This window comes from Salmo salar, chromosome ssa28 (genome assembly GCF_905237065.1).
Source record: "Salmo salar chromosome ssa28, Ssal_v3.1, whole genome shotgun sequence".
NCBI classification, from domain to species: Eukaryota; Metazoa; Chordata; class Actinopteri; order Salmoniformes; family Salmonidae; genus Salmo; species Salmo salar.
Genome location: NC_059469.1, coordinates 23,285,860 through 23,300,049, shown reverse-complemented (window position 1 = coordinate 23,300,049; position 14,190 = coordinate 23,285,860). Strand labels below are relative to the sequence as shown.

Here is a 14,190-nt window from a genome sequence, read left to right as displayed (position 1 = left end):
CGCCTGGTGTAGAAGTCCTGGATGGCAGGCAGCTTAGCCCTAGTGATGTACTGGGCCATACGCACTACCCTCTGTAGTGCCTTGCTGTCGGAGGCTGAGCAATTGCCATACCAGACAGCGACGCAACCAGTCAGGATGCTCTCGATGTTGCAGCTGTAGAACCTTTTGAGGATCTCAGGACCCATGCCAAATCTTTTTAGTTTCCTGAGGAGGAATAGACTTTGTCGTGCCCTCTTCACAACTGTCTTGGTGTGTTTGGACCATTCTAGTTTGTTGGTGACGTGGACACCTAGGAACTTGAAGCTCTCAACCTGCTCTACCAAAGCTCCGTCGATGAGGATGGGGGCGTACTCGGTCCTCCTTTTCCTGTAGTCCACAATCATCTCCTTAGTCTTGGTTACGTTGAGGGATAGGTTGTTATTCTGGCACCACCCAGAGGTCTCTGACCTCCTCCCTATAGGCTCTCTCGTCGTTATCGGTGATCAGACCTACCACTGTGTCGTCTGCAAACTAATGATGGTGTTGGAGTCGTGCCTGGCCATGCAGTTGTGGGTGAACAGGGAGTACAGGAGGGGACTGAGCATGCACCCCTGGGGAGCTCCAGTGTTGAGGATCAGCGTGGCAGATGTGTTGCTACCTACCCTCAAAACCTGGGGGCGGCCCGTCAGGAAGTCCAGGATCCAGTTGCAGAGGGAGGTGTTTAGTTCCAGGATCCTTAGCTTAGTGATGAGCTTTGTGGGTACTATGGTGTTGAATGCTGAGCTGTAGTCAATGAATAGCATTCTCACATAAGTGTTCCTTTTGTCCAGGTGAGAAAGAGCAGTGTGGAGTGCAATAGAGATTGCATCATCTGCGGATCTGTTTTGGCGGTATGCAAATTGGAGTGGGTCTAGGGTTTCTGGGATAATGGTGTTGATGTGAGCCATTACCAGCCTTTCAAAGCACTTCATTGCTACCGACGTGAGTGCTACGGGTCTGTAGTCATTTAGGCAGGTTGCCTTTGTGTTCTTGGGTACAGGGACTATGGTGGTCTGCTTGAAACATGTTGGTATTACAGACTCAATTAGGGACATGTTGAAAATGTCAGTGAAGACACCTGCCAGTTGGTCAGCACATGCCCGGAGCACACGTCCTGGTAATCCATCTGGCCCCGCAGCCTTGTGTATGTTGCCCTGTTTAAAGGTCTTACTCACGTCGGCTACGGAGAGCGTGATCACACAGTCGTCCGGAACAGCTAATGCTCTCATGCATGCCTCAGTGTTGCTTGCCTCGAAGCGAGGATAGAAGTGATTTAGCTCGTCTGGTAGGCTCATGTCACTGGGCAGCTCGTGGCTGTGCTTCCCTTTGTAGTCTGTAATAGTTTGCAAGCCCTGCAACATAAGATGAGCGTCGGAGCAGGTGTACAGTCTTGGCCAAAAGTTTTGAGAATGACACAAATATAAATTTCCACAAAGTTTGCTGTTTCAGTGTCTTTAGATATTTTTTGTCAGATTTCACTATGGAATACTATATAATTACAAGCATTTCATAAGTGTCAAAGGCTTTTATTGACAATTACATGAAGTTGATGCGAAGAGTCAATATTTGCAGTGTTGACACTTATTTTTCAAGACCTCTGCAATCCGCCCTGGCATGCTGTCAATTAACTTCTGGGCCACATCCTGACTGATGGCAGCCCATTCTTGCATAATCAATGCTTGGAGTTTGTCAGAATTTGTGGGTTTTTGTTTGTCCACCAGCCTCTTGAGGATTGACCACAAGTTCTCAATGGGATTAAGGTCTGGGGAGTTTCCTGGCCATGGACCCGAAATATCGATGTTTTGTTCCCCGAGCCACTTAGTTATCACGTTTGCCTTATGGCAAGGTGCTCCATCATGCTGGAAAAGGAATTGTTCATCACCAAACTGTTCCTGGATGGTTGGGAGAAGTTTCTCTCGGAGGATGTGTTGGTACCATTCTGTATTCATGGCTGTGTTAGGCAAAATTGTGAGTGAGCACACTCCCTTGGCTGAGAAGCAACCCCACACATGAATGGTCTCAGGATGCTTTACTGTTGGCATGACACAGGACTGATGGTAGCGCTCACCTTGTCTTCTTCGGACAAGCTTTTTTTCGGATGCCCCAAACAATCGGAAAGGGATTCATCAGAGAAAATGACTTTACCCCAGTCCTCAGCAGTCCAATCCCTGTACCTTTTGCAGAATATCAGTCTATCCCTGATGTTTTTCCTGGAGAGAAGTGGCTTCTTTGCTGCCCTTCTTGACAACAGGCCATCCTCCAAAAGTCTTTGCCTCACTGTGCGTGCAGGTGCACTCACACCTGCCTGCTGCCATTCCCGAGCAAGCTCTGTACTGGTGGTGCCCCGATCCCGCAGCTGAATCAACTTTAGGATACGGTCCTGGCGCTTGCTGGACTTTCTTGGGCGCCCTGAAGCCTTCTTCACAACAATTGAACCACTCTCCTTGCAATATGGTATATGTGTATGAAGATAAATAAGATAATATAAATGTTATTTCTATATACTATTATTTATATAACAAGTGCCCTTAAACTTGGCTTAACCTGTGAATGTTTGCCTTATTAAGTCTGTGTTTTGTCATTTATATATCTGGCCTGTGCATCTGTTCCAAACCATTAAACTTTTGTATTGCACAATAAAACTGCTTTCTTAACAGTGTAAATTAGAAATAATAATTGTTTTACTAAGTGTATGATCGCCTGTGTCTCTTCCCGCCACTCCATATCAAGTCAAGTGTCTTTGCCATATGCACAGGATACACATGGTGTATACAGTACAATGAAATGCTTAAAATATGCTAGGTCTGAATAGTCACTGCTCAATAACCCACTCACTATTGCAGAGGAGGTGACCAGAGATGACCAATTAAGGAAGAAGTCCACTGCTTGACAGGACTGAAGGCTAAATCCATTCACCAGTGAGGGTTATATAACCGCACAGCTGCCTCTCCAAGGTTTCCTGCACCCCTTGTAAAATGACAATCATGTTCACATTATTTTATTTATTGTAGGCCTGTGCCATGAATTGGGATTGGGATTGGGCTACACCATGTCGAATAAGCTTAAAATGCATACCTTTGAAGAATAAATTAACTAACTTAATGTGTATTACAAAGTAGTAGCTAAGGAAACAACTCAAAACTGCACAAAGCAGCAGCCTATAGGAACCACTAAATGGCATTACAACATAAACTGAGTGATGTGCAGCCTAACCTACAGTGCTGCCTACACAAAAAAAATACTGCTTTAAAAACAACCCAGTGTTGGGTAAATAGTGGACAGAACACACGTTTGGTTATTTTTGACCGAGCCAGTTGGGTCACTTACTTGGGTTATTGAGCCATTATCCACTGGGTCAGATCAGAAGACTGGAGGCATGGATTAGTAGGGGCGTGACTTTCACCTAATTTTTGGCCACCCGTGAGAGTAAATGTCATTCATGTTCATCATTTTAAGTGTGTACTCTGCAAATTTCAATTTTCATTCAATATTTTTGAAATGACATACTTTAATATAAAATGTAATTTAAATATTATAAGAAAGTAGTAACTATCCCAACATTGGGATGTGCATAGGCTCTTAACCTGTCTGGGCCAGTGGGACGCTTGCGTCCCACCCTAATCAACAGCCAGTGGAATCACGTCGCGCTAAATGCAAAACCTCATAAATGCTATAACTTCAATTTCTCAAACATATGACTATTTTACACCGTTTTATAGATACACCTCTCCTGAATCGAACCACGTTGTCCGATTTCAAAAAGGCTTTACAGCAAAAGCAAAACATTAGATTATGTCAGCAGAGTACCCAGCCAGAAATAATCACACAGCCATTTTCAAAGCAACTAGCATGCATCACAAATACCCAAAACACAGCTAAATGCAGCACTAACCTTTGACAACCTTCATCAGATGACACTCCTAGGACAGCATGTTACACAACACATGCATTTTTTGTTCGATAAAGTTCATAATTATATAAAAACAGCATTTTACATCGGCGCATGACGTTCAGAAAATCTTTTCCCTCAAATGCTTCCGATGATCAGCGCTACAATTTACAAAATTACTATTCGAAAACATTGTTAAAATGTAATATTGTCATTGAAAGACTTATAGATTAACATGTCTTGAATGCCATCTCTTTGCCAGATTTAAAAATAACTTTACTGGGAAATCACACTTTGCAATAAACGACGTGGTATGCCCAGAAAAGAAGTCTATGTTGGAGCCATCTTGGAACGATCAACCATCAAAAATACTATTGTAAATAATCCCTTACCTTTGATTATCTTTATCAGAAGGCACTTCTAGGAATCCCAGGTCCATAACAAATGTAGTTTTGTTCAAAAAAGTTCATAATTTATGTCCCAATAGTGTTAGCGCGCTCCGAAGGCTAGTGAAAATGTACCGTGTGCGTCTGACTTGTCGTCAGGAATGAGCAAAAAATATATATTTAAGTTCGTTCAAACATGTCAAACGTTGTATAACATAAATCTTTAGGGGCTTTTTCAACCAGGGCTTCAATAATATTCCATTGGGACGGTTGCATTGTCTTTCAAAACGTTTCGAAAAGGGAGAGTACCCGTGGGCGCCGACGTCACAATGGTAATGGCCCATCCCCTGTGACCAAGGTAAATATCCTCTCTTTCAGTCAATTTTGATGGTAGGAGGCTCAAACCACTTTGTAAAGACTGGGGACATCTAGTGGAAGCCATAGGAAGTGCTAAATGAATCGCAAGCCCCTGTGTGTTTCAATGGCAAATGTTTGAAGTGATATCCACACATCAGATTTCAGTTTCCTGTCAGGATTTGTCTCAGGGTTTTGACTGCCATATGAGTTCTGTTATACTCACAGACACCATTCAAACAGTTTTAGAAACTTTAGGGTGTTTTCTATCCAAATCAAACAATTATATGCATATTCTAGTTACTGGGCAGGAGTAGTAACCAGATTAAATCGGGTACGTTTTTTTATCCGGCTGTGCAAATACTGCCCCCTAGCCCTAACAGGCTAAGGAACTCATACTATTGTGTAAGCCCTATTAAAGCTACAAAAGTGTCAGTGCTCAACATAACATTCATTGACAATGCAACAGAACAGATTAACCGGAATAACATTTTACTATCACAAGTGGCCCACAAAAATACTATCTAAAAGCCACGCCCCTACTAAGCCACGCCTCCAGTCTTCTGATCTGACACAGTGGATCATAGCTCAATAACCCAGCATCAACAATCCAACTTAAAGAAAACACTCTGTTGTTTGTGAACTAGCTCGGTCAAAATAACCCGAATAACCAAACATTTACCCAAATGGAGTTGTTTTTAACCCAGCATTTTTTTCTTGTATAATTTGGCTTTCTAATGTGGCGAGAGTAGAGCAGTTATGTTGTGATCCTGTCAGGGCTGGGCTCTAACTGTAACCTTGTTGAATGCTGATTTACTGAGTGACGCACACCAGGAAGATACAGTACTTTGCATTAGCGCAGGGCAGGTGGAAATAAAAATGGTCCTCTCTTCTCCTCCGCTTCAATTTGCTTTGTTAGGTTGGCTACCTAGGTTCGTCTATCTGAGGTCGGTTTTATTTGAGTTCTCTTTAGAAAGTGACAATTGGGGAGAAAGGAGAAGCGGTTGATCAATGCCCAGGGAGACTACAGGATGGCACCAGCGAGGCAGACGGTGTGGGTTCTTCTCGCGCTGTCCGGTGTTCTGAATTTGCGCTCCTGCTGGACTTTCACTTGTCCGTCGATTTGCAAATGTTCATTGAAGAGCGATACATGTTACAAAGACACGGGAGAGAAACTCAGTTGCACGAGGGAAACGCAACTTAAGTCCCAAGCTGCTCCATCGTTTATTCGAAACTTGTAAGTACCCAAAAATGTCATTCCGTTTTGGGGGAGGGATTGTACATATATTACATTATAGTGTCAAGATCTATCCATTGTTTTTAATTTGCCGACACTTTTGTCGAGCTGATTATTTATTATTTGATTATTTATTTAACCTTTGAATTCAACCAGTCAATTAGGAAACGCATTCCAATTTACAGTAGATACAATGATGGCCTTTTATCAGGACAGTACAGTACCTAGCTACTGATTGTGCTTTGCCTTCTTCACTTCAGTTGATTCAATTTCAGGCCACCATAGTGGCCTAATACTCAGCCTGGTCTCATAGACAAGACATAACATAGTAAATGTAAATCCAATCACATGGGTATGATATGTTATTTTGGTATGGTTACATAGTACACATGTTTACTTAAGGCAAAAATGTTTACTTAAGGCAAAAATGTATGTCTAACGCGAACGTCTAGCAACCCATAGGTTGCGAGTTCGAATCTCATTACGGACAACTTTTGTATTTTAGCTAATTAGCTACTTTTTAACTACTTACTACTTTTTAGCTACTTTGCAACTACTTAGCATGTTAGCTAAACTTTCCCTGAACCCTAACCTTAACCCTTTTAGCTAACCCTAACCCTAACTATAACCTTAAGCCTTTAACGTAACTCCTAAACTTAACCCTAACCCTTAGTCTAGCTAATTTTAGCCAGCTAGCTAATGTTAGCCACCTAGAATTTATGACATATCACGTTTTACAAATTTGTAACATATTGTCCACTTTGCAAATTCATTTTCCGCTTTGTAATGTAAAACATTTCATACAAAATGGGTGATGGACATATACAAATGAATACATACTATACGAAACATAACATATCATACTAAATGGACTGTCACTGATTTACATACAGAATAATAAGAAATGCTCTGTGATCTGGTTGCCAGCAGCCAGCAATACCTTAGACTACATGTTTTTAAAACAAGTTTTTTCCTTGTGTATAATCTTTAGAAGACTAACTCATCTGCCGTTGACTGAAGTTCCAAGCAATGCCTTCAGAGGACTGATCAACGTGTCCAGAATGTAAGTTTCAATCAATCAATTAAGTGTATTTATTAAGCCCTTTTCACCTGTGACATATAGCATTGTCAGTATTCCTTTAGCCCTATTACACATTTTCAGTTTAACTCTGGGTTTGCCTTTTCAATGTTATACATCTGCAAAGCTTCATGAGGCTGTTTAAAACTGGACTAGTGCCCAGTTATAAACGGATTTGTTTTGTGGAAGACATACTGCTGGTAGCTTTTATGAAAGGTGTGATAATCTAACGTTATATTGTATGAAACATTTATCTAAATGCATTTTTATTTTACATTTTTATAATATTTCCACACTATGAGGTCAAAGTAACACTCAGATAATAGCCTTTTAGTGTAAGAGGTGTTTTTTTGTGTGTGAGGGGGCGCCCTGGAATTTCAGCCTGTTCAGGTGGGATGGTGTTTTTGGCCCAAAGCATGACATCGCAATCAGACCTAATTAGTCTGACCAATGACTTTTGGAAGAGGGTAGGCTCTAGAGTCTAGAAACGATCTTATCCACCAATCAGGGCTGTGTATTTAAATATTTAAATTTTTATCAACACTGTCAGACTGAGCATTTCAATGGCAAAAAGAGGCTCAGGGAAATATACAAAATATGTTTGGAGTTATTTTCATTAAATAAACACACACTGTGATTCAAAAGACATACAGTGAAAGACTGTATGGGGGCTTTAAGAAGAGGCAAGGAGATGTCCACTTTGGATGGGTATCTTTGGATGATGTTATGTTCTGTTAGTTACTGATGTCCCCTTTAAGAATGGAGCACCCTTGATCATGCGCAGTGTTGTTCTATGTTATTCTGGTACTAACTTATTTTAGTAAATGTAAAGCTCCAGTTCATTTCCTTGTATTCGGAGTCTTTCTTATTATATAAATAAGTAATAAGAGCTAAGACACTACAGATGAGTTGCCTGTATACACACATCCTTTTAGAGGAAGTAGTTTGACCAACATTTTTCTGATGTATTACCTTTCACCCACTATTTAGGAGATCAAAAGCATGTCAATTCATATGAACTGTCAGGCTTGTGTGTAGAGAAGGACCAAGGCGCAGCGTGAGTATCGTTCCACATCTTTATTAATATGTGAAACTTCACAAGACATACAATAACTATAAATAAAATAACAAACCGTGACAACAGAGCACTAACTCAAAATAAGATCCCACAAACAACAGGTGGGAAAAGGCTGCCTAAGTATTATTCCCAATCAGAGACAAAGATAGACAGCTGCCTGTGATTGAGAACCATACCCGGCCAACAAAGAAATAGAAAACATACATTTTCCCACCCTAGTCACACCCTGACCTAACCAAATAGAGAATAAAAGGGATCTCTAAGGTCAGGGCGTGACATGAACAAATTGTTGGTTACTATTTGGGAAATAATGATAAGCATGGTTGATGAACCAACTCTCTGGCCTTATGGTTAGAGTGTCCGCTGTGTTGTCTGTGACTACCATTAAATGTGAAGACTTATTTTATCAAATCAATTCTCTATGTACAATTATTACGTGATTAAACAAATCATGTAAACTTTAATTAATTAGGAAGTCGGGGCACCACGGGAAAAAGTTTATATAGTCTTTATTTCCCGAATCAACTCTTCAGATATTTTCATATGTTATCAAAACAGTCGCTTATTAATGAATTGTACCTCATCAGTTCTCATTACTGAACATCGCAAACCCTTGGATATCTGCACGAACCCTAGCATAAATTATGAATCAGTGATATACAAATTGACTTAATTATTTATTTACTAACAAATTAGCTAATCAAATCACAAAAATACTTGAAAACACAAACAATTAGTTCATACATGGGGTATTACATGATACAAAGAAAGTCCCTAGCGCACGAAACCGATATGATGGCTTGGTAGACAAAGGAAATGGGGTGGGGACCGCTCAATAGCGGGAAACTCATAGCTGATAACTACACTCATAGAAAGTGCTAATACTTTACATGAACGACCGCTCATTTGAAAAGAAATTGCCACTTACATATTTACGAGTGTATGTCTTGCTGTCTCTCTCTGTGGTCGCCGGTCCATCTGCTGGAGAGAGTCGAGAGAAAAGTCTCTGGTTGCGTTCCCCCGGAAGTCACAGTGTGTCATAGTTGTTATAATGGATACTTCAGAGAACCATTCGGAAATCTTATTAGAATATGGTGCGTTTACCAGACTAAAGTATACTGCTCAAAAAAATAAAGGGAACACTAAAATAACACATCCTAGATCTGAATGAATGAAATAATCTTATTAAATACTTTTTTCTTTACATAGTTGAATGTGCTGACAACAAAATCACACAAAAATAATCAATGGAAATCCAATTTATCAACCCATGGAGGTCTGGATTTGGAGTCACACTCAAAATTAAAGTGGAAAACCACACTACAGGCTGATCCAACTTTGATGTAATGTCCTTAAAACAAGTCAAAATGAGGCTCAGTAGTGTGTGTGGCCTCCACGTGCCTGTATGACCTCCCTACAACGCCTGGGCATGCTCCTGATGAGGTGGCACCTGAGGGATCTCCTCCCAGACCTGGACTAAAGCATCCGCCAACTCCTGGACAGTCTGTGGTGCAACGTGGCGTTGGTGGATGGAGCGAGACATGATGTCCCAGATGTGCTCAATTGGATTCAGGTCTGGGGAACGGGCGGGCCAGTCCATAGCATCAATGCCTTCCTCTTGCAGGAACTGCTGACACACTCCAGCCACATGAGGTCTAGCATTGTCTTGCATTAGGAGGAACCCAGGGCCAACCGCACCAGCATATGGTCTCACAAGGGGTCTGAGGATCTCATCTCGGTACCTAATGGCAGTTCAGGCTACCTCTACCTCTACCTCTGGAGGGCTGTGCGGCCCCCCAAAGAAATGCCACCCCACACCATGATTGACTCACCGCCAAACCGGTCATGCTGGAGGATGTTGCAGGCAGCAGAACGTTCTCCACGGCGTCTCCAGACTCTGTCACGTCTGTCACATGTGCTCAGTGTGAACCTGCTTTCATCTGTGAAGAGCACAGTGCGCCAGTGGCGAATTTGCCAATCTTGGTGTTCTCTGGCAAATGCCAAACGTCCTGCACGGTGTTGGGCTGTAAGCACAACCCCCACCTGTGGACGTCGGGCCCTCATACCACCCTCATGGAGTCTGTTTCTGACCGTTTGAGCAGACACATGCACATTTGTTGCCTGCTGGAGGTCATTTTGCAGGGCTCTGGCAGTGCTCCTCCTGCTCCTCCTTGCACAAAGGCGGAGGTAGCGGTCCTGCTGCTGGGTTGTTGCCCTCCTACGCCCTCCTCCACGTCTCCTGATGTACTGGCCTGTCTCCTGGTAGCGCCTCCATGCTCTGGACACTACGCTGACAGACACAGCAAACCTTCTTACCACAGCTCGCATTAATGTGCCATCCTGGATGAGCTGCACTACCTGAGCCACCATTTGCGACCTTAGCTTACACCGTGGTTTGCGTGGTCTATAGAGTTGTAGTTCTTAACCATTTCAACATGTAGCATTGCTCCATATTTTCTGGTCTAATGTACATTTCATAGGAACTAGGTTTTATACTCTGTGGAAGAAGGGGTGGTTCTATGACGCCTAATGTGATGTCTGGGCTCACGGGGGTGTGGCCACTGACTAGTTACAACTTTATATGAAAATCCATACTCTCATTTAGAAGGTTAACATCACATTACATCTTTAAACTATTTGTAAAATGTTTAATCACATACGTTTCACAATATTTAGATGTTAACCTGACAGAGATACAGTTATGTATGTTTCCTGTCCTTCATGAGATCACCAAATGAAACACACTCGACATGACTGTCCTTTAAGTGTCCATGGATCATTCTCATTCAAAATAGAAACATTGTTTAATTATTCAAACGTTTGATGTCCAAGGGTTTCTCTGTGTTCCACAGTTTACATTCCAATCTCGAACACTACAGAGCATAGGGGCATTTTATGACCGACCATAAAACAGTCGACTTCCCGCTTTCCCCCTCTATGAGAGAGAGCACACTGTAGAGCGGACCACCCTGTAACCTGATCCTTCAGATCGTCACAGGAGAGTTATGACAGCCGGAAGGTTGGGAGTTTGTTCCCCGGCCAAGTCATACCAAAGACTGAAAATGGGACCCGATGCGTCTCTGCTTGACACTCAGCATTTAGGAGATTGAGTGGGGGTAAGGCCCTGTGATAGACTAGCATCCTGTTCTGAGGGATTACTTGTACATCAAGCTGCCTCATGCTACAGAAACAGGAAATAGTCTCCTGCTCCACAAGTATTCTTATCTTGTATTATTTCTTATTGTTGTTGTATTGTTGAGAAGGAACCTGCAATTAAGCATTTCATTGGGCGGTGTATACCATGTCTATCCCCACATACGACTAATAAAACTTGAAACTATGAGCCAAGGCTCGTGCAAGGCTATACTTAGGCCTATTGATGGCTGATGTTCTCCCACGGTCTATTTCTGAAGACAAAAAAACTGTAGATAGTGGGGGTTGCTGTTTAAAATAATCTGATACTGCATAAGTTTTTACAAAGTTAAGGCACCACACTATCTCCATATAAAATGTGTCTGCTTTATCTATACTGAACAAAAATATAATCACAACGTAAAGTGTTGGTCCCATGTTTCATGACAGGTGTGGCATATCAAGAAGCTGATTAAACAACATGATCATTACACAGCTGTACCTTGTGCTGATGTCACATCCTGACCAGTGAAAAGGGTCATTTTGCCATAGTAGAATGGTCAGGGCGTGGCAGGGGGGGTTGTTTTGTGTGTTTTGGGGTTGGTTTGTTTCCCAGGGAATTTGTTCTAGTTTTCTGTTTCTATGTTTCATTTTCCATGTGTGGCCGAGTATGGTTTCCAATCAGAGGCAGGTGTCTTTCGTTGTCTCTGATTGGAAGTCATACTTAGGCAGCCTGTTTTCCTTTGGGTTTTGTGGGTGGTTGCTTTCTGTTTAGTATGTTTTGTATACCTGACAGAACTGTTTGGCTGTCATTTGTTTTTTCTTTGTGAGGTGCTTCCATTTAAAATAAAAGGATGAGCACTCAACACGCTGCGCCTTGGTCTGTTCACTACGACGCCTGTGACAGCTGAGGACAATAAAAGACCACTCTAAAATGTTTTGTCACACAACACAATTAAACAGATGTCTCAAGTTTTGAGGGAGCGTGCAGTTGGTATGCTGACTGCAGGAAAGTCCACCATAGCTGTTGCCAGAGAATTGAATGTCCAACCGGCCTCACAACCTCAGATCATGTGTAACCACGCCAGCCCAGGCCCATCACGTCCGGCTTCTTTACCTCTGTAATGTGCAGGAATAAGCTACGGACAATGAACACATGCGTTTTATAAAAGGCAATTTGAATGCATAGAGATACCGTGATGACATCCTGAGGCCTATTGTCATGCCATTCATCCGCCGCCATCACCTCATGTTTCAGCATGATAATGCACGGTCTCATGTTGCAAGGATCTGTACACAATTCCAGGAAGCTGAAACTTTCCCAGTTCTTCCATGGCCTGCATAGTCACCAGACATGTCACCCATTGAGTATGTTTGGGATGCTCTGGATCGATGTGTACGACAGCGTGTTCCAGTTCCCGCCAATATCCAGCAACTTCGCACAGCCATTGAAGTGGAGTGGGACAACATTTCACAGGCCACAATCAACAGCCTTATCAACTCTATGCAAAGGAGATGTGTCGTGCCACATAAGGAAAATGGTGGTAACACCAGATACTGACTGGTTTTCTGATTCACGCCCTACCTTTTTTTTAAGGTGTCTGTGACCAACAGATGCATATCTGTATTCCCAGTTATGTGAATCCCATAGATTAGGGCCTAATTCCTTTATTTCAATTGACTGGTTTCTTTATATGAACTGTAACTCAGTAAAATCTTTGAAATTGTTGCATTTATATTTTTGTTCAGTGTAGTTAGATAAAGTAGACTTCATCGGTCATAGTTAGGGAATAGAGCGCCACTTGGGACACACACAGTGCAGCCCAAAGTTACTATTTGTGCATACAAACATACACAGTGAACAGCATAGAGGGTCTTGGTCTGAATATAAGGCATTTTGTGGATAGAAATAGCATCACAGTTTTCATAATGAATTTCATTAGTCACTTTTGTTTTTCAGTCTCATAGACACATAATAAAGTCTCAATGTGACTGATTGGGTATCAAACCCTGGTTTCTTGTGAGACACAAGACTGTTAGCACACTGAACAAAAGCCGCAAACATGGTTTACTAAGCCATCTTTCTTACACAAGGTGGGTGGAACCAGATGGGAAAAGTGGGTGCTTATTGTTTTGTAGGGAGTTGATGGTGTAGCAGGGAGTCGATGGTGTAGTAGGGAGTCGATGGTTTAGTAGGGAGTCGATGGTGTAGTAGGGAGTCGATGGTGTAGTAGGGAGTCGATGGTGTAGTAGGGAGTCGATGGTGTAGTAGGGAGTCGATGGTGTAGTAGGGAGCTGATGGTGTAGTAGGGAGCTGATGGTGTAGTAGGGAGCTGATGGTTTAATAGGGAGTTGATGGTGTATTAGGGAGCTGATGGTTTAGTAGGGAGTTGATGGTGTATTAGGGAGTTGATGGTTTAGTAGGGAGTTGATGGTTTAATAGGGAGCTGATGGTTTAATAGGGAGTTGATGGTTTTGTAGGGAAATCATTTGACCTTGATTACTGCGTGTTTAGATAGCTGGATGCTAGACTAGTTTACCCATATTAAACAGTTAAGCTGATGTGGGATAATTCAGTGACTATTAGTGACTGACATAACAAGAGAAAAACTGTTGGTGCACAACCACATTTCGATATTGCACCTTGTGTATTCTACAATTCTACCTTGCAAAAGTTGACTCAGACTGAGTTCCTAACAAAAACAATGTATTTAAAGTGCTGCATGCTATCCAATTATAGAATTTGAATAATCATTATATTTATATGATTCCAACAGTTCACCAATTAATTAGGCCTAGATTGTTGACCCATATCATGCAGCCCTACGTGACAACGTGCAGAAATTATAACATGAGTGCAGGAAAAGCAGAATATTTTTGAAAATGCTGAAACATTTTTGGGGTTGAAGTTGGATTGAACAGTATAAAACAATCAGAATGTAGAATGCCCCATTGAAATCACTTATAATTTATGTGTTGTCACCCTAGGGTCATGAACTACGCATAAAGCATATTTAG

At 42.0% G+C, this 14,190-nt stretch overlaps 1 protein-coding gene across 1 annotated transcript in view; it reads left to right on the top strand.

Annotated features, from left to right (window-relative positions):
• Positions 1 to 14,190, top strand: part of LOC106589743 (lutropin-choriogonadotropic hormone receptor) — a 91,249-nt gene that overhangs the window by 35,442 nt on the left and 41,617 nt on the right. Inside the window, exon 3 of the mRNA XM_045709987.1 lies at positions 6,812 to 6,947. Within this exon, the coding sequence (XP_045565943.1) occupies positions 6,812 to 6,947 (136 nt within the window). The remainder of the gene's footprint in view (positions 1 to 6,811; positions 6,948 to 14,190) is intronic.